Raw genomic sequence first — 20,837 nt, 5'->3', positions numbered from 1 at the left:
TACCCCGGCGGGCCGGGGGAGGGGGTGGGCTCTCCGCGCGCCTCCCTAGCCCTGCCGGGGCTCCGCCTTCGTCGCTGCCTGCGAGGTCCCGGCGCCCCCGGCATCTCGTACTGGGTCTCAGGGCTCTCCGCCATCCCGCTGATGAGCTGCCGGTGGCCGAGGCCAGGGCGCACCGGCGCCTGATGTCTCTCGGTCTTTCCGCCTCCCGCCGCCTGCAGTTCGCCGAGAGGTCGCAGGCCAGCGCCTCTGACCGACTGGTGCCGGGCGCATCTAGGCCCTCCCCGCCGGGCGTGCCGGGGAAACGCGGCGCCTCCGGGGGCTCCCCACTCGGGTCATCATCGGGAGCTCTCGCAGTGCCCCCCTCCCCGCGCGGTTAGTTAACGCCTGCGGGTGAGGGGCCCCCTGCGCGTGGACTCCGTGTCCTCGCGGATATATTCCGGCGCCTGGGATTGGGATAGGCGGCCCTGGAGCTGCGTCGCCGCCTCACCGGACACCGCTTGTGGTAGCCGCCGGAGAGGCGATCGGGTTCTCGGATGACTTCACCTCAGTGCTGATTGTTACTCTGTCCCATAGAACTTTCTGCCACACTGGTCCTATTCTGTACCTTTGCTGTTCAGTAGGATAGCCACTAGCTGCTACACGTGGCCATTGACTTATGGCTAGTGCGACTGAAAATCCAAGTGTCAGGTTTTATTTAATCTTTGAGTTAAATGTAAATGACCACAAGTGGTTAGTGGCTACCCCATTAGACAGGGTTCATTCATATTTTTGTACCAACGAGTTTTCTTCGGAAATGTGGATTTAGTAAATGACACTTAAGTGCTAAATATATCTGGAGTAAACATTGATATCAAAAAGTCTGTTGTCTTGTTCTTGTCAGCCTTATACTGACACTTCTTCAGTTTGAATTCCTTAGCCCAGGATTGTTGGCAGCTCTTATGAACACGTGACTTTGATGAGGGGTGGGGGAGCGCAGTAATTTCTGTTACTCCTTGCCTGTTTGGGACGTAAGGCTAATGTTTAACATCCGAAGGAAATCAAAGCGTTATCTATCATCTGTTGTGTTAATGAAGCAATAACATACTGGCCCCTTGAAACAGTGTCAGCACTCTTTCAAACAGAATAGGGATATTTAACTTTGAAAAGATTAGTAATTAAGATTTTATTTAAATCTGGACCTAGAGCACCCAGTAAGTATGAAATGGTGTTCCCCTTTTTGGAAGGGAGCCTGAAGTTTTCCCCTGCTTCTTGAATATTTAGCTGGTGAGAAGCGCCAGTCCTGGCAAGAAATCCAGAGAAAGTGAAAACTGTGCTTTTTTTGTTGTGGTTGTAGGTAGCTTTGGATAGTATTCGGCTCTGTGGGAGGGTGCATGGGGTATTGTGAGTCCTCATAGATCATAGATCTGGTGAAAAGTATGATGCTGGATTCTACTGGTTGTCAGCACTGTGGTCCTGGGCAAGTTGCTTAATCTTTTTGAACTCTAGTTTCCTCATGTGTAGGAAGAGGACGATCGCCACTTTGTAGGGTTATAAACATTTAATGAGAATGAGTCTGACCTGAAATTGGCTCTCATTAAATGAAAGCTGTCCTTGGTAGTGATTATTTTATAGATGGGAGCAGTATTTGTAATGCTATTTATGCTTATATGCCTAATAAGCAGTATCTTACGTAAAAATGCAGATAGAAGAAAACAGACTTAAAAAATCTGTTGTTCCTCTACTATTTTGCAAATCGTCTTCCACAATCATTGTTTGGACTTTGATTTTCATTTAGTTTATATTTGCCTGTCTGTGTTAGAAGTATTTCTTTGAAAGTTATCGCTGGTTTTCCAAGAAATTTAAAAGGATAAAAACATGGACCTAAAATTTCAGATTAAGTAAGTGAGTAGTACTTATTTAGTCTTTGATAGAGGGATCTGTAGCTCTGAGAAAGTCAAGTAGGCCTTGAGCATGTCAGAAGAGAGGTACAAATGGGTGTTAATATTGGGTATTGTACTAGGAACATTTTTTTTTCTTTTTAAGCCCTAACCACTAGACCACTAGGAAATTGCACCCTCCCCCCCGTTTTTTGTTTTTTGTTTGTTTTTTTTTTTAATTTTTGTTTTATTTTCTCTTGTGGACTTTTTTAATTTGAAAATAATTTTTCATAAAGTGAGAGCTGAAATATTAACAGTATTCTGTAAGTGTTAGAGTACAGCAATGGAGATGACTTTATGATAAAAGCCCAGTTCAAGTCAGTTAAAATTTGCTTTGTCAATCTCTATCATTTAAGATTGAAATTATAGTAGTTAACTTAGAAAATCTGAAAAATACAAGTGAGGTAGTACACAGCACTGTAAATCAACTATAATCCAATAAAAATTAAAGAAAAAAAAAGTGAAGTAGTGGACTTTCAAACAGAGGGAACGAATGAGAGGGAACTGGTTACCCGAGGTTAGATTATTATTAGCTGTTTATTTTAAATACTTTCTTTTTTTAGAAGGCCATGTAACTCTTGTCAATATATAATTATGAAGTGGATTTCTGTGGGACTTACAAGAAAATAATTTCTGGTCCTTTGCTGCTTGTTCTTTTAAATGTCTTTATTTTTAAAATTTGTGAACTCAGGCTACCAATTTTACAGTATGTAAATAGATTTATCTTTTTTCATTTTAGATGGAAATTATATGAATGAAATTATATGAATGACTATTTAGGTGACATCTTCCTGCAAGATCTTCAAGAATTACAGGTATTTTTAATTTAAAGATTCTTTCTTTCTCCTAAAGGAAAAATAGTTAAGTTCAGTTGTGATTAGGTGGTTCTAGCATATAACACAATTTGTTAAAAGTCAAACTGAAAATATATTATTGCTCTCTCATTAGTGTGACTTTTTTTTTAATTTAAGCATTTATAGGTAAAATATCAGAGGTAGATTCACTGATCTTTTTATAATATCATTAAAATGTGACTCTGTAGTCCTTTAGACTGGTTACATATTCAGTAGACATTCATTTTAATCTTTTTTTATTATTAATTTTTTGGAGAGATTATCTACTTCAAATAGGTTTTAAATTTACTTTGGTATTTAATCCAGATTTGGTTATATAAATTATCTCATTCCATTCAGTCCACATGCTCTTGCATTTTAAGGTCCTCTTAGTTTTAGATTTAAATCACTGTTTGATACTGTTCCTTGGAAACAGTCACTTGAAATAGTTCTTGTGTAGAGAAGTTAATGGGTATTTGCCAAAATCATCTCTAAGAGTTAAAATATGTGACTGTTTTACTTTTTCAACTAGTATTCTCTTTTCATTTATATGTAATTGAGTCACATTTTGATCTATGAGGATTTTTCAGTAGCTGTTGCCATTTGATCTTGTTTCTTTACTGTAGTAGATTCTCTTTTTTCCTAGGCTCGATCCTGCCAAAGTAGTATATCTGTAGTTTTCCTTCACTATTGGGTCAGTTTCTTTGCCTCTCAGTACCTCTTTTAGAGGATTAGTAGAACCCTTTAAAGTGGAAAAATCAGTTACCTTTGCAGACAAGAGGAGGATGTTGATGTTGAAGAGCTGTGTGGTTTTTATTTTTTCTTTACTATGCACTTTTTTCCCCATATATCTGAGAGCAATGTCTGTAAAACACTGGTATTATTTCCCCAGAAATTGTAGTGGGATGGAACTGTGTCCCTATTTATGTTCTGTCTGTGTCACCACTCAGTAGGGCACGATTAGCTGAGAAAATTTAAACATTGGCTCTTTAGCCTTTAGGATACTTCCACTCTGGGCAATCAGCTGTGGGAATGTGCTTCTCTCTTAAGGACCCTGGCAGGAAGGACAACTCTGTGGGAATTTGACTCCTTGACATGGAACAGACAGCCTTACTCTTTCATGCCAGACCCTTCATGTGAAGTTACCATTGTTAACTGCTTCTGCCCCTCCAGGAAAGGGTTTCCCTTTGAAAAGCCTGGGCAGGGAGATGATGGTGAGGTTTCCTGGATGAGAGGAGAGTTGGAATAGGCCATAGTAGGGGTAGGACCAGTGCTGTGCCATTTTGGTTCTTGAATGATTTCTGTTACAGCTTTTCACAGTGAAAGTAACTAACACATATTTTTTTCTTTTCCTCCCTTAGAAGACAAAAACACTAATGAGTTTGAGAAAGTGGTGAAGTTTGGGGGGAGGGAAAAAAACTGCTTTCCTGATCTGCAACTTGACTGGATGTTAAGATGTCTGTGGACATGAATAGCCAGGGGTCTGACAGCAACGAAGAGGACTATGACCCAAATTGTGAGGAGGAGGAAGAGGACGAGGACCCTGGGGACATAGAGGACTATTACGTGGGAGTGGCCAGCGATGTGGAGCAGCAGGGGGCCGACTCCTTCGACCCTGAGGAGTACCAGTTCACGTGCTTGACCTACAAGGAGTCCGAGGGTGCCCTCAATGAGCACATGACCAGCTTAGCTTCTGTCCTAAAGGTGAGCAGTGTTGTCAACTCCCAAGTGTAATCCCTGAAATTAAATCTAAATATGAGCTGTTGCTAAAGTCTCCTCCGGCCTGGTTAAATGGCCTGTAGCTTGAAACCTAACTGAATTATGTGTTGCATCCTCTGGACACATCTGATGTATTTGTGTTGTCTAAGATGCATATCAGAGGACCTCAGCTTCTCAGACTACTAGGAATTAGAAAGGCGGGGTGGAGTGGATTCAGGGGAGATAGACCAGAAATACACAGAAGCAGAGCTGTGTAGATTAACACTTGTTTCAGAAAGTCTTATGAAATTTTATGAGATTTTATCCTCATAAAATAGGATAAACATCAGAATCACCCAACAGTGTGTGGGCGATTGATAAATCTCTTAAGAGAAGCTCCTAGATCTCCCTGTTTGCTGTGAAGAATCGGTGCTTCTAGGCTAATGAGTTCGTTTGTTTCATATACTGGTGACTAATGTCTGATGTTGAAAGGAAGTTTAGCAGTAACTAAGAATAAAGTAAGTTCTCATAGCTTGTATTTCATTGATTTGAGGGGGTGTGAAATTGAAATTGTAAGTAACAGAATTGATGATTATTTTTAACACTTCAACTAGCATGGTTTTCAATGTCTGGCACCTTAGGCCAGGTATTATCCTCACAATGGACATGTTGTATTACATAATATCGAACTAGTACAGAGTAAAACACATGGGACACCTCTGACTGTGGATTATGATAGTCGTTTAGACAGTGTCCCAGCACGTTTGTCCTTTCACGTGGACCATCATGTGAAAGTGGGAACATTTCTCCTACTTTACTGTTTTCACTGACCTTCCTTTCAGGAGCTGTTGCATGGATTTTGTTGTTCGCTAAAACTGAAGATCAAGAGCACATGGGCATGATGTCAACCAAATAATGTTCATTTTGGTATTGAAATGGAAATAACAAAGGTGTGCCGTACTGTAAACGTTGCTTTATCCTACTAGTCCAGGAATTTTTTTTTTTTCCAGGTGATCAGCAGATGTTAACTAATACCTTGGATTTGGATACTTAGGGCTTTATTAGCAGCTAGCTAGAAGCTGAAAGCTAAAGATTTTGTGCAACTCACTTCTAGAAATGGGCAGGTTTCCTCTCTCGCGCTCAGCAGAAAACTCGAAGAATGAAGACACATTGGAACTTCTGGGTTAGGGATTTCTGCTCATAACAATAGCAGAGTTGCTGGGGCATCTCCCTGGGAGAAAAGAGATCTCAGATCTCTTCCTTCGTCATTATTCCCACCTCTCCTCTCTGGTCAACTAGTTTCTTTTTCTTCAACCATATTTTACATGGTGTTGGTATTTAAAATTAGAGAAGGAATTGTCGGGTATGTGGTTCTGGACAGTATCAGTTGGCAAAGTTCATCAGGATGTTTCCACCTATGCATAGGAACTCTCAGTTTGTTAAGCCCCCGTGCCAGCTTTCTTTCTCTGCTGGAGACAGCTGAGGGGCACAGGCCTTTTCCTCCCTTTTTTTTTAATTGTAGTAAAACCCATAAAATACACCATTTTACTCCTTTCCTTTTTATTAGGCTGTCTTATTGTGGGCCTGGGGAGGCCCTCTCCTTAATTGTTCGGACCCTCACGGCTCTTTCAGGCCTACCTTGTGCCCTCCCTGAGCAAGCCTCCTTGCAACCTTCTAGAACACAGTGGTTGGCTCCTGTTGTGGACCCAGGGCCCAAATGTTACAACCCAAGTCTGTTAACTCATACAGTGCAATCTTCTAACTGCTTGATGTTGTTCTTACGTTTTCACGTATTTGGGGATGTTCTCTTCACTGCTTGTCACTTGACAGAGGGCAGAAACTACTTTTTTATCTTGTCTCCCCCGTCATTCCTATCACAGTGTTCATCCATAGCAGGCATTGAATACTTTGGGGGCACTGTGGATTTTGTCAACTGCTGATGATGTCGCTGATTTTATTGGTATGAGCTCGATTCCCTAGTCCGTGCTGCCCATCCTCTACTGTTGTAAAAGGGCATTATTCTTGCCTGCAAGATCAGGAAAAATAGGACAAAAAGAACCGGGAACAGAGATGAAGGAACAAAGAGAGAAGGAAGAAAGTTGAAACCCCAGGAAAGGGTTAAAGGGAAAATAATGCAGAGAGGAAAATAATCCATGAAATTCTGAATGATGGTAGAAAAGGAAGCTGGATTTTTTTTTCCCCTCCCTCACTGAGGAGTGTGTTAACACCATTTCCATTCTGGGCCTGGGCAGCCGAGGTCCTGGCTCTTCTGGTGGCTTGGCTGCGTGTAAGGGGGCTCCATGGTGTTCTAAGAGGTGCAGGAATTTGACCAAGGAGGACAGGCAGAAACGGCTTGCTCAAGAGTACAGGAAGAAGGAATCACACAGTCTTCCTCTTTCAGGCTGGCTAAAACCTAGCATTGGTTTTACTTTTGCATTTGAAATTTTTTGAGGTAAGAGGAAGTCATTGAAGTGTTGAGTTTAGAGAATGGTGTTCACGGGCGCTTTAGCTACTCGCACTCCTGTTGCATGTGTCTGTGAGAAAGGAGCTCAGTAATCGTCACCCAGGTCACTGCTGATTTCCCTCACCGATCACGTACTGTTTGCACACTCGTGACTTATTGAGATATTTCTTTAACACGGTTTAGGTGTTATTTGGCTAATAGGAAATGTGATGTGTGTGTAGTTTCACGTTAGAGCCTTGTGAACAGCTAGCTGTCCATGAGCAAAAGCTGAGTTGGAGAAGTGGCATCAGTTAGCCACTGATCGGTGTTTTTCATTCTGTTGTGTTCTGGCAGTCGCCTGTGGATGAGCCGTAGACTAACTATAGTTAAACCTTCTGTTACCTTTTGGGATTTCCAGTCTCTTAGGCAGAAAATTCCCAGCTGTCTGGGACACTGGGCTTTTGGTTTAGTGAGGGCCCTTGCTATCAGAGGGTAACTTCCTATATGTATTCTGCGACCAGTTCTTGAGTAAGATCATTAATTGAGAAAAGAAAGTGCCCAGAAAAATCAAATTCAGGGCTGAGAAAGACAAAGGAGAAAATGCTTACCTGTTATGGGGTAGAGGGAAAACTGCTGATGTTCAAATAATGGCAAAACAGAAGCCTTGTTAGAGAACAAGCTATCATCCTACACGAATGGAATAGTTGTGAAAGATGAAATGGTTGCCAATGAGGTAGATTGTGAAGTAAGAGGGGGAAATCTCTGACAAATATTTTAGTGATATTCAAGTCTTCAAAAAATGAGCAAAGTTACCTGGTCTTTGTATGAAACTTACACAAAAAATTATTGTTGCTGCGATAGATTTGGGAGGCCTTCTCTAGTAATAACAGGCCCTTTTTATTACAAAATGTGGGCTTCCCTGGTGGCTCAGAGGTTAAAGCGTCTGCCTGCAATGTGGGAGACCTGGGTTTGATCCCTGGGTCGGGAAGATCCCCTGGAGAAGGAAATGGCAACCCACTCCAGTATTCTTGCCTGGAGAATCCCATGGATGGAGGAGCCTGGTGGGCTACAGTCCACGGGGTCGCAAAGAGTTGGACACGACTGAGCGACTTCACTTTCACTTTAACTTGGAAGAATTTCATCATTCAGTGAATCCTGCTGGTACTTGTTCCCTGAATCTCAGGGGGCATTTGCTGTCAGGCTACTCAAGAAGGGGCTCAGTCACGGTCCAGCCCCAGACAGAGCCCAGGCTGGCTTTGAGTGCTTATGGGCTGGAGGTGCCTCCCGCATTGTGCTCCTTCTCTCAGCAGTTTGTTAGGACTGTGGGCAGGGAAGGTGGGATGTTGCTGCTCAGAGCCCCGCCCGGGCTTCAGAAAGGAGAAGAGAGTCCATTTTGGACTAAATCTGGTCTGTAGAGCTGCCTATGAGCTCTGTGAGCTTTGTGGTGATAAGAGAACCTCAAGATGGGATGTGGCAGGAGTGGGAGTAACAGAATTTCCCGGGTCAGTTAGGCATGGGGCCGGGAAGTTACCTTCTGGGCTGGAGTGGAGACTCAGATGTGTAGGTAAAAAGGAATAAAATAGAAGATCATGAATGCCACCTAAAGTGTCTTTACTGTTGAAGGAAAGAATTAGATTTTTTTAAACTTCAGTGCTGAACTGTGCTGCTCACTTTTCTCAAGCCTGGTTTTCTTCAAATAGGGTTAGAGATATAGACTGATTATTGGGAGTGTTTTTACTATGGTTCTTGCCTTACAAATTGCTGTATTAACTGCAGTAGAGCTGGGGAATGTTCCCCAGAAGACTATTCTGCCACCCTCTTGCTTGAATTTGTTTTAAGATCTAGTGCTTGCTGTTCAGCAAATTGTGGCTGGAAAATCTCTCCAACTTCTTCTGTGGGTCATTTTTCCCTTTTGTGGGTGAATCATGAATTACCTTATATTTATTCTTTCTCTCAAGTAGCACTAAGTTCTTATATAACATCTGGAAAAGACTAATTGTATTTATTAAATTAACTTTCTTATATCCTGGTATAGCTGAATGTAAGAACATGTGTTAGTTTTATTTACACATTCATTAATTAACCAAGTAATGATTGTTTTCATGTTACTGCTCATGGGAAAGTGTCTTTAAGCTGGGCCCAGTAACACTAAATGTTTGTGTGCTGAGCAGCCGTCTGATTTCTATTTTTATGGTCTGATGTCAGGTTTCTTTGCGTGCCTCTATCTCACTAGAATCTAGATTAAATTCTTGTGTTTCGAATAGTTGGTCGTTAGTGGATGTGTTGACATACTTCAGCATGCTTTTTAGTCTGGAAGTCTGGTAAGTGTTTTACTGGTGTGTAAATGTATTTTTTAAAGGGAGATGAGAAATGTCCAGAGTGACATTGAGAATTGCCTAAGAGCAACTAGTGCTAGAGTTATCCCTGTCTGGCCAGCTTAGAAAGGTTATTGTTATCATTGACTTTGTGCCCTCACTGTGTACCTGGCACCACGTACCACATGCTGCCTGCCTTTGGGAAAAGAAGCTCTCCATGAGGTTCAAGGCCAGCTTTCATTCCGGTCTTTTGTTGTACTTGCATACTGCCTTAGGAACTGTGTGATCAAGGGGGTGATTCTAATTCCACTAAAGAATACCGTTCATAACTTTGTTAGCCTAAAATAAAAGCTTTCCTCCTTGCTTATTATCCCACAGGTCTTGTCCATATTCACAGATATGTTACTGTTCCGCAATTCATTCATTCAGCTAGTATTTATTGAGCATCTGCTATGTGTTAGGCACTGGGAAAATAGCTGGGAACAAAATGGAAAATCTCTACTCTGGGTGACAGTACATTCCAGTATTCATTATGTGCATGTAGTTATATATTCTGTCTTTAAAAATGTGAATTTCAAACACTTCCTCTTGTTTATACTTCATCCTCATATGTTCTTTTATGTATAACACATTGTCTTGTTTTTGAACCATAATTTGCTCCGGCTTTCCCCGTCAGGCATTTAGGGGAGTACTTGTGTGTTACAGTTGCGGGGACTGGTTATATTGCTGTGAGCATTTTCATGGACGCGGCCCGTGTGTTGTTGAGTCTGCACTACCAGTGGTCAGGCTAGCCTGAGTTCCACTTCCTCTTCTGCCATGTAATATAACATGACCATGGGCAAGTTTCTCAACATCTGTAAGCTTCAGTTTCCTCATCTATGAAGTAGTGATAATTAATACCTTCTTCACAGCATTAAGTGAGATAATGCACGTAAAGTGCCTGGCACGTGAGTGTTTAAACATGGTCATGGTAGAAGCGGGGCAAGAGTTGAAGAACGAGAATATTGCTGTCACATATGTGCTGTGGTTCCTTGGAACACATTCTCAGGATTGTGCGTTTTGAGTCACAGGGTAGGAACCAAATTGCAGAAGGTTCTGGGTGATGTGTTACTGACTGACGCTTCTGAGTGTGCCTGCAGTACTTGGATCATGGACTTGGGGCTCTCTTGCCCTCATCCAAATACTCTGATGTCTTTCTCGTGGGGCCTATGATAAGAAAAGTAAAAATAACACAAACTGAATTTTGAATTGGGACCAGAAAGAGGTTATAGGGGAATATGGTCTTGTCTTTTGTTTCTGCATTTCTAGTTAACTGCAGTGTTGGTCTCGTGCCTGCATTGATGGCACTCCTTGCTGAAGTGCTTAGCTTGCTTAGCTTACTTCATTCTGTGATCCTTTACTAAGGATCCTGTTTTTAAGATGCCACCTTACTTTTTTTTTTTCTGCCTTGCCACACACCATGTGGGACCTTTAGTTCCCCAGCCAGGGATCAAACCTGTGGCCCCTGCAGTGGAAGCACAGAGCCCTAACCACTGGACCACCAGGGAATTCCCAAACACCCCCAAGGACTTTAACTTTTGCTGTGCCCCAGTTTTGCTCCCCTGCTGCCCTAGGAAAATGTAAAGGATTTGATTTCTCTGTCTGATAGAGGGAAGAGTTAGAGCAAAGATTTGAGAAGAGGTACAGACTGAGACAGCAGGAAGCTTTGCATCCTGCTTAACCTGAAATGTGTCCTGCTGTGGCTTGATTACTTAAACTGACATGAATTTCAGAATTCCACGCTTGTGTTGTGTTCTCTTTTCTCTAGCCTATCATAACCCTTTAAAACCATGAAATGGTTTTGCTGTGATAACCACAAGTAATCAATCATAAATAGAGGAAGGAACATGCAGGAAGAGCGAGATGTTTGTTTGGAGAGTTTTAACAGGACAACAGAGCTGTTATAGTCGTGAACAAAGAGTGGTCTCTATCTGGGAATGCTGCTCTCTTTGACTAGCAGTTTCTTTCCTGCCCAGTACATGCTCTACCCACACATTTCCTTTTTCCCTTGTTTTAGACTTTTACTGGTCTCTTCAGTGCGCTCACCATCATTTTCCAGTCTTGCTGCCTTTTACAATATTCCAGTGCCATCCAACCTGGCTTTCTGGATTCTCTATCTTCATCGGTGATACCACCATCCACCAGGCTGGAAATTGGGGACTTACCCTTGGTTCCCTTCTCCCGTGAAGCCCTCTCTGATCTCCAGGCAGATTCAGATATTTACTCTGCCCCCCTTTTTGCATGTTTCTTGATATATACTGATACTAGTTGTTTGTATGCCAGGAACTGAACTCTTTGAGATGAAGAGGTTTTTTTTTGTATACTTTTTTTTGTATAAACAGCACTGAGCAAAAATGCCTGGTTAATGTTTTGATCTCAGTAAGTGTTGCTTGTTGTTGATATGACTGTCTAAATAAGCCCAGGCCAATAATTGCAAAAGTTGAGCATCTAACCCCAAGGTTCTACTTCTGTATGTTTCCGTTTGTAAATAGACGATATGCTTGTTTAAGGGCTTCCATGATGCCAGCTGACTTTCAAATATAGATGGTATATACCTGGTAGGTGTGTGGTTCCTAGCTTGGTGTGCATGTCAGATTTAGCTTTGGCAGTTCTTATATGGAAGACGTTTGAACTTTGTGCAGATGTAATAAAACAATCTTCAGAGATGAGATGAGGTATTTGACATTATATTCCTGTGGAAATACAAAAAAATTGTGAAACGATCCAGTTGAAATGAGGAGTGAGCAGTACATCCTCTTTTGGCTGCGAAAAGATACATCCAACATTTGGAGTGTGCTGGTTTTGTAACCAGAATGGGAGTAGGATGTAAACTGCCCACCTGTACTCACAAATTGAATAGGATTCCTGTAATATTTTTGGTATCTAAATATAACTTCATATTTCCTTGTCAAAATAAAAGTGGGTTCTTATGTCCACGTTGATAATGAGTAGCTGTGAAAATGACTAATAGTATCTGCAATCATAAATACAATGTGAATACTTTAAAGGCTTTTCATTTTATGACACTCTAGTAGAACACAAGTCTTTGCTTCAAGTTGGTTGGCTGCCCTCACATACATTTGTCCCTTCTGCATTTGTTTTTGTTTGGTATTTGGCTCTCTAGAGCAGTTTGATTTGCAATAGCCAAAAACTGGAAACAACCTAAATATCTACAAACAGATGAATGAACAAATAGTGGCTTACCCGCAGAACAGCACACTCTCATCAATATAAAGAGAGTGGGCTGCTCATACAAGTACCATTGATAAATCTGAGAATATGCTGCATGAGGGGATTCAGGGGTGGTGGTGGGGGGAATAAGCAATTTATGATTTCAATCCTATAACATGCTAGAAAATACAAACTTATCTGTTGTAAAGGAAAATAAATTAATGATTGCCCAGTGAGCTGAAGAGGGCAGAAAGATTATTAAAGAGCATGAGGTAAATATGGAAGTGCTTCTCCATTTTTAAATACCATGAAAATGAAGGTAAAGGCAAACATATGTTGCTGCTGCTGCTGCTAAGTCACTTCAGTCGTGTCTGACTCTGTGCAACCCCACAGACGGCAGCCCACCGGGCTCCCCCGTCCCTGGGATTCTCCAGGCAAGAACACTGGAGTGGGTTGCCATTTCCTTCTCCAATGCATGAAAGTGAAAAGTGAAAGTGAAGTCGCTCAGTTGTGTCCGACTCTTAGCGACCCCATGGACTGCAGCCTACCAGGCTCCTCTGTCCATGGGATTTTCCAGGCAAGAGTACTGGAGTGGGGTGCCATTGCCTTCTCCGAACTATATGTTACAAACACAGAATAACAAAGAGAACATGTAGGGGGAGCATATGGGACATCATTGCACATGGGAGCCAGTTTGTCCAGCATGTCTTTGAAGAGGTTGTGGGCTTTGATCTGACTGACTTAGACGGGAGAAGGTAAATGTGCTGCAGATGGGAGGATTAATTAAAGGTCTGTATGTGGGACAGTCAGCCCTGCCCCCACATGGTCTCTCTCTTGGCAAAATAATCTGGATAATCTTAGGGAAATCAGGCACTTAGAGAAGATCAGATTTAGCTATCTTTATTTGTCATTTTGAATAATAGCTGCTTCTGATCAGTCACCCTAAAGAGAAGCCTGGCAGTTGCATGGTTCTGTTCATGTGCATAGAGTTAGGGTTCATTTCCTGAGACTCCCTTTTTACAAGTTGTAACATCCACATAAAATTCACTTTTGAAAGTGTACAGTTCAGTGGCATGTTAATACACTCATGGTGTTGGGCAGTCATCTTCTTCATCTAGTTGTAGAACATTTTCATCACCCCCAAAACGGAAACTTGGTACCCAGTAAGCATGTATACTTTCCACTCCCTGTGTCTCTGGCAACAACAAATCTGCTTTCTGTATCTCTGGATTTACCTATATATGTTATAGAAATGGAATCATGAATATGTGACCTTGTGTGGCTGGTGGCTCTCTTAGCATAAGTTTTTGAGGTTCTTCCAAGTTGTAGCCTGTATCAGTACTTCATCCCCCTTGTTGCCCTTCATTTTGTTTATTGTGAATGGTGATTCTAACCAAGAATCCCCAGACATTTGAGGAAAACATGCATAATGAAAGAGAAACAGAGAAATTGACTGTAACTGATATAGACCAATAAGTAATTTTGCTTGTTTTTAAAAGTGCACTATGTAGTATTTCAGAGAAGGCAATGGCACCCCACTCCAGTACTCTTGCCTGGAGAATCCCATGGACAGAGGAGCCTAGTGGGCTGCTGTCTATGGGGTTGCACAGAGTCGGACACGACTGAAGCGACTTAGCAACAGCAACAGCATGTAGTATTTGCCAAGATATTCAAGAAGATGTGGCTTCTATAAAACAATCAGAGATGCCATCAGGAAGAAAATCAAAGCAGAAAAGAACCTGTGAAGATGAATTATGGGTTTGCCAAGTTAAAAAATATACCATAGATAGATCAGAAGATAAAACCAAGAAAATCTCTCAACATAAAGCCAAAATACAGGCTATATATATATATATATATATATACACATGTATATGTGTGTGGGTGTGTGAAAAAAGAGACATGGAGATCAATCCAGATACCCAGGATTTACCAGAATTTGTGGCAAGTGAGAACAAAAAAAATTGAAGGAAAAAAAAAGATCAAAAAAGTAAAAGAAGAAGATTTCCAAGAGCCAGAGGGAGGAACAGTTTTTGTATTGAAAGTGTCTTGTCTGTTGCCCAGAAGGGTAAAGAAAGAGCCATTGCCAGAATTGTCCCTATGAAATTTCAGAAAAACAAGAACAGAAAACCTTAAAGGTTTCCATAAAGATACACCAGGTCTTCTAAAAGACATGGGACTCATGTCTCCAGTCTCCAGCATTGACAAGCAGAAGACAGTGGTGCAATGGTCTTCCAAGTCCTGAGGGAAGAGAGTTTTTAATCTACAATTCTGTCATTGCAAAAATAAACTTATTTTCAGATGAGCAAGGACTCCAAAAATTTACTTCTGTACCTTTGCTGAAGTAATTCAAGATGAAGATCAAAAAAGAAAAATAATAATTCAAGAAATAATTAAACTAACTTGGCAGTCCAATGAAAAATCCCATGTTCTGCTTGTAGCAGGCCTGGAAAATGGTCAGCCCAGATTGGAACAGAAACTTGGTGGGATCCAAGAAAAATTTCTTCTGGAATAGGGGTGAGGTGGATTCCTAGCAATAGATAGAATGAAGAAGTTGGAAGATGATGAGAAACCATAGAACTCGTCATAAGGGGGAAGGGAATTAGAATTCCCATGGAAAGCAGAAAAACTACACACAAAAATCACAAGTCAAATAAATACAAAGCGAACACACCATGTGGCACAAGTATGCGTGATTGGCAGCTACTACTAATGTATTTATGCCAGATGTACAAACATTCTTCTTTGAGTGGGCCAAGGAGAGTGCCATTGGAAGCTCAGGGGTGGAAATGCAACTCTGGTCCTGTAAACTATGTCTTAAGATTACAAAGGCTACAGATAGAGAAACTGAAAATAGTGATTTAAATATTCAGAAGTTGGGGCTGGGATGGGAGTGGGTAGGCAGTGGCATAAGTAGGCTAGGTCTGGTGGAGAATTACGGGCGTGCTCAGTGATGTTGGTAACAACCAGAAGAACCCAGACCAGTGACTGGGAGAGACTTGTCCTGGCTGGGAAACTGGGAGAGGATCAGGATGGGCTGGGATGGAGTGGCAGGCATTGTTCCTTTTCATCAAAATGCTTTTTATGAACCATTTTCTTTTTTGTTCAGTGATAATTGAAGTAGGTTAAGAGTTTGCTGTAATTGGGATAGGTTGAGAATTTGATGATTCTCAATAAAACAAGTGTTTCCGAGTATCTTCTGTTGTTTTAACTTTTAGATAGATGCTAAGAAAGATGGGGGAAAAACAATTTAACCTCTACCATAAAATAATTTAAAGGTCTCTTGGCCTTTATTTTCTGCCTCCTCCTTTTTTAGAATGATAAGACAGAAAGCAGGTATGCATAAATAAAACCTTTTCTGCTTCTATTCCATATTTTCTGACACAGCCACTGAAAACACTATTTTATCTTGCTCTGTTGAGAAACTTGAAGTGGTTTCTCCAGATTCCAGCCTGAACTCTTTCCCGCTCTGCTCCTTAATGTTTGATTTTTGGCTCCTCAAACCTCCTGTCAGCATCTCTGCCATTCCTGTCACATTAAAAGACCTCTCAGTTCACCGTCCTTTTTTTTCCCCTTTAAACCTTCCTTTCTAGATCCGTATCTGGCCTCTCCTGCTAGATTGTGCACCCTCTGAGGGCTTGGAAGGCTTTGATGCCTGCCTGCCTGCCCGCCTGCCTGCCGGGGCTCTGGAGGAGGCTGTGGATAGGCAGTGATTTCAGCTGAGACCACAGGAGCCAGGCGGAGGGAAGTGTTAGAATATGGGACCTAGCCCTGGCACAGGCATTGTTCTAGGTCTTAGGTATGACAGAGGAGGGAAGTGGTGTGAAAAACCTCTTCCCCTAGAAAAGAACTCCATTCCCATGGAGGTTTATTTACATAAACATATAGGTGCATAGAAACGTGGTACGTTTTGAGCATAGTTAACAGCAGCAGTCAGTGGCTCTGTCTTTGAAACGTGCTGTTGAAGTTTGCGGCTTTGTCACTAAGATATGCTGGGCTCTGAGGTACCCTCTGGAGAAGAGAGGTGATCTGGCTGGAACTCCCTACAAGTGTCTGGTACTCCCTCTCCTTTGCCCTCCTCACAGTCGCCATAGCTGGAAGAGACAGTGCATCATTTGAAATCACATATAGACAAGATGGGCTTGTAGCTACAGGAAGATGGTAGGAGACTTGGCCTTTAGTCCTACTGTGTGTTATTCATTGGCTATGAGCTCCTATTTGCATTTCTTTTGGTTGTGATTAACGGATAGGACTTTGGTTCACTAAAGTAGTAGTCATCCTACCTGTATATGGCTCCTCCCTGAAAAACCATATGGATTTCTAGAAGGGGCTGTAATCTGCCTTTTGTACTAAGTATTTCCCAGAAGATTTTCATTGAAATGCAAACCCGAAAAGATACGCTGGCTGAGATTTACCTTGCAATAATCTCTAGGGTAGTGGGGTAGGTAAGGTATAGCCTGGTTCTGAGTTGATGTTGGAACTAGGTGATGGGTACATGGGTTTCATCATACTCTTCACTTATGTAGATGCCCAGAGTTTTTCATAATAAAGTGCCCTCAAGGTCAAGGAAGGGATGACTTTTGTATTTTTGTTTTATTGTATTTTTCATAAGTAACTGTAGTTAGTCAAGTCTTTAGATGTTTTTGGCATTGATTTTAATGATCAGAGACCATAACAGAACTAAATTAAGGTTAGACTGGAGAGAAATCTTCAAATTAATGTTCATTAATCAGATTTTGTAGAGCATTTATAACATGTGGGTGCCTCAATTACCAGTCAGCTCTCCCTCCATGGAGAGAAAATGCAAGGAAGCAAAGTTAGAATAAGGCGCCGGAGAGCAGACCTTTTAGAGCCTGAGAGTGTGGAGGTGTGAAGTACAGGAGAGGTGAAGGCCCACCGCCGAAATTAGACTCGAGGGCTGGGTCTTGCCACTACCACTAGCACTGCTGATGTGCGCCATTCTGGCCTGGTGTTCACCTTTTCTTTTGTCTCTGTGCTTTAACCTTGCTTCTTTCTCTTATTCCTTCAGTACTTTCTCACCTCACCTTCTACCCTCCAAGACTTGAATCCATCCGTCTTAATCTCTTTCAGCTAGTTTTCCCATATTACATCCCTTCCTACCTTAGACCCAGAAGCTGGCCAACAGTTCACTCCTTTCCTTCCTCTCTGCCTTTTAGTGAATGACCACTCGTGTTTGTTAACAAATGTGATTGGACCATGAAGTGGCTTAACAACAGGCTGAGGCATGGAGCCCTATTCGGGTAGCCTTAAAAGATTTCAGGCAGTTGGCAAGTAAGAATTCTAAATAAAAATTGAAACTACCACCTGTATTTTTTCAGGCCGTTGATGCTCTCTGCCATCGGCTGCATCCTCCCTATGGCACTGGTAAGTGTGGGAAGGGCTGGTGACAGTTCTGGTGGGCTGCTGAATTTCTGTTTTCTGGGGGAAAAAAATCTATTTGCAAGCTGTGCTGTTAACTCGTCCCCAAGGACTAGACAGCTTGAACCAACTATAGGAGATGAAGAAGATGAAGAAGCAACTAACGATGCTCAGGGTTTTCCTGGGGAGCTGTTGTCAGGAATGGAGGCTTTCAGTATGTGCCTCGATCCTTACATCAAACTAGCATGTCCTGTGCATTATTTGAACAATAAACGTATACAATCCAAGTGCTCTGGGATGTCAAGTAATAACGGTAAATTTCCTGAACTTCTGAATACATTTTCCCCAAAGATAGATGTTGGCTGTGTATTAGAAAGGATCCAGAATGTTGTATGTACTGAGCGTCTCCTTCCATGGCAGGATTTATCTCCCTCTGGTATTTTAAGTGCTTTGTGGTCAGGGGATCAAAAACGTTTGTTCCAGTGATTAATTTATAAAATTCTGATACTCGAATTTTTCTGGGGAAAGAGTTTGGTGGAAATCAGAAAAAAAATTTGAGGCTCTCATGTACTAATGAACTTCAGGTGGACTCGGGGTCCTGTGATTTGAAAAACAGATTCACCACAGTCTGCTTTCTGCTTGGGGACCTAACAAAGAAAATACATATAAGAAAATTGAAACGTAGAGTGGGGAGGCAGGCAAGTCATAGGAAGGCTAAAATGTAAGCCAGTGACCAAATTGCTGCTGGAGTTGTGTTTTCTAAGCTCCTGGAATCCTGCATTTGTCTCCTTGTAATGAGTGGGTCAGAGGCTGCATAGATCCAGAAGTTTTATCTTATCAAGATAGTCTCCATTCCAAGTTGACAGGCCCTAATTCACTATTTACACTGTTTCACTTCTCTAGTCTCTGAAGCCCTTAGATCACAGAAGAAAGTGTGTCCAGAATATCTTCTGAAATGCTGAGGTTGTGGACTTGTGTGCTGTTAGCCGTGTCAGGAATGGCTTGCTGATAACAGCAGCTAAAATCCTCATGTACACGTCACTGCATCTCTGTGAGAAAATCTTAGCTTCATTGGCTGCTATCCAGGATTTCCCCCTCAGGTCCATCTCCTCCCCACCCACTCCCCCAAACCCTGCTTGTGAAGCCGGAATAGAATTGTATGGACACTGTATATATTCTTTATTAAAAAAAAACAGAAAGGAGAACTTGACTCCCCAGCAGTCGTCTATGCCTTTAGGTGTCTGCACAGGTGGTAACTACTGGACATGTTCTGAGGGCCTGTATCTGGGAAGTAGCTTTTTAAAGGTCTCTCCCAAACACAAATTAGGGAGGATGACAGAAGTTTGCCTGCAACCTCTGGGAAATAGTGATGTCTAGTAGCCAAGTCCTTTTTGACATTCATGTGGCCAAGTGCTTCCTGAAATAAAGATCTGAAAACCATCTGAGGGTGTTGAGGTTGTAAATGTCATGGCAAAGCCAAGCCAGATTGGATGGGCAATACAGAGCAGAGTCCAGGCTGGATGATGACAGGTGTCCCCACAGTCCTTTAAAGCTTCACGGAATGCTCTCCAGAGCCTTCTGACCCATCGTGGGTCAGGTTTGAAGGCACAGGGAATGAGAGGGAAAGGCAAGGAAGGTGGGCTACACTTGACCGTGTTCTGACTCCATCTTTGACTCTGAAAGCCGTCTTTGGACCACCCAGGGACTTCAGGACCCTTCAGTGTTTGATGAACTGTATACCACTACTTTCCCTCCCTCCCTCGAGGCTTGGTGTGGGAGGTTCAGAGGGAGCTGGAGAGCTGGAGTGTTGTGAAGTTACTGGCAGTACAGGCCTACTTATACTAAAATTCACATTGTCTAGTCAGTTCATCTTTGGTCAGAACTATGTATGTTCAAAACTCTGAGGGGATGTTTTCATTCTGAGGAGTACGTAAAAGATCAAAATGAACTATTTTGATGCAATGGTGTAAGGGTCAACTCTCTGTTTCTTGTGACATTTGTTTATTCAGAAGATTGCCATTGAATTAAAGTTGGCAAACTTTCCCTCCAACTTCGTGAAAAATTTAAAATATACAAAGGCTTTTAAAGCATTGTACAGTAGGTGTCCATTTATCTACCATCTAGATTATACAGGTGCTAACTTTTTCCTGCATTTACTTTATCATGTGTCTGTCCATCGGTCAATTTTATTTTTAGCATTTATTGAAGTATTACTTACATTCCATTAAACTCATCCATTTTAGAGTGTACCAGTAGAAGAGTTGTAGTAAATGTAAACAAGTGTACAGCCATCACCACAATCCAAGGTATAGAACATTTTCATCAGCCAAAACGTTCCCTTATATCCATTTGTAGTTAGTCCCCTCTTCCAGCCCCAGGAAACTACTGATCATCTTACTGTCTGCACAGATTTGCCTTTCCTAGAAATTTCATATGAATTGAATCTTATAGTATGTAGTCTTTTGTGTCTGGCTTCTTTCACTTGGCATGTTTTCAAAGTTCATCCATGCTGTATCACATGTCAGTAATGCTTTCCTCTTACTGCCCAGGGAGGATTTTCCATTTTATGGATATGTACCACATTTTGTTCATTCATTCCTTCATCAGTTGATGAACACTTGGGTTGATTCCAGTTCTTGGCTCTTATGAAATATGCTGCTGTGATGGTTTGTATAACAGAGTTTTGCATGAACATGTTTGCATTTCACTTGGATAAATATCTAGCAGTGGGATCGCATTTAACATTTTAAGAAACTGCCAAACTGTTTTCTGAGGAGACTCTGCTATCTTACATTCCCACCAGCATTATGTAAGTGTTACAGGTTCTCCACCTGCTTGCTAGCACTTAGGTATTGTCAATTTTCTGTATTTTTCTGTATTTCTAGTGAATGTGAAGTAGTATCTCCTAGTTCTAATTTGCATTTCCCTAATGACTAATAATGTTGAGCTTTTTGAGTTGTGTGAGTTCTTTATGTGTTCTGAATTAAGTTCTTTATCAGATATATGATTTGCAATTATTTTTTCTGTTGCAAATCATATATTT

General features: G+C 41.7%; 1 protein-coding gene across 4 annotated transcripts in view; it reads left to right on the top strand.

The window, feature by feature from the left end:
• Window positions 1-2,654: 2,654 nt before the first annotated feature.
• Window positions 2,655-20,837, top strand: part of ARIH2 (ariadne RBR E3 ubiquitin protein ligase 2) — a 35,934-nt gene continuing 17,751 nt past the window's right edge. For 3 of the 4 annotated variants that reach the window (XR_826309.1, XM_010851891.1, XM_010851892.1), the window contains exons 1-2: window positions 2,655-2,731; window positions 4,111-4,453. Coding sequence is in view for 3 of the 4 variants with exons in the window: in XM_010851891.1 (XP_010850193.1) it covers window positions 4,205-4,453 (249 nt within the window). In the remaining variant the exon portion in view is untranslated. Of the gene's footprint in view, window positions 2,732-4,110; window positions 4,454-17,754; window positions 17,801-20,837 lie in introns of those variants that run through there. The other variant, XM_010851893.1, reaches the window with a different exon arrangement.

The sequence above is a fragment of the Bison bison genome, unplaced genomic scaffold (assembly GCF_000754665.1).
Source record: "Bison bison bison isolate TAMUID 2011002044 unplaced genomic scaffold, Bison_UMD1.0 scf7180017864304, whole genome shotgun sequence".
Taxonomy (NCBI): Eukaryota; Metazoa; Chordata; class Mammalia; order Artiodactyla; family Bovidae; genus Bison; species Bison bison.
The sequence above is the reverse complement of the archived record's forward strand: the minus strand, read 5'-3'. Positions and strand labels throughout refer to the sequence as shown.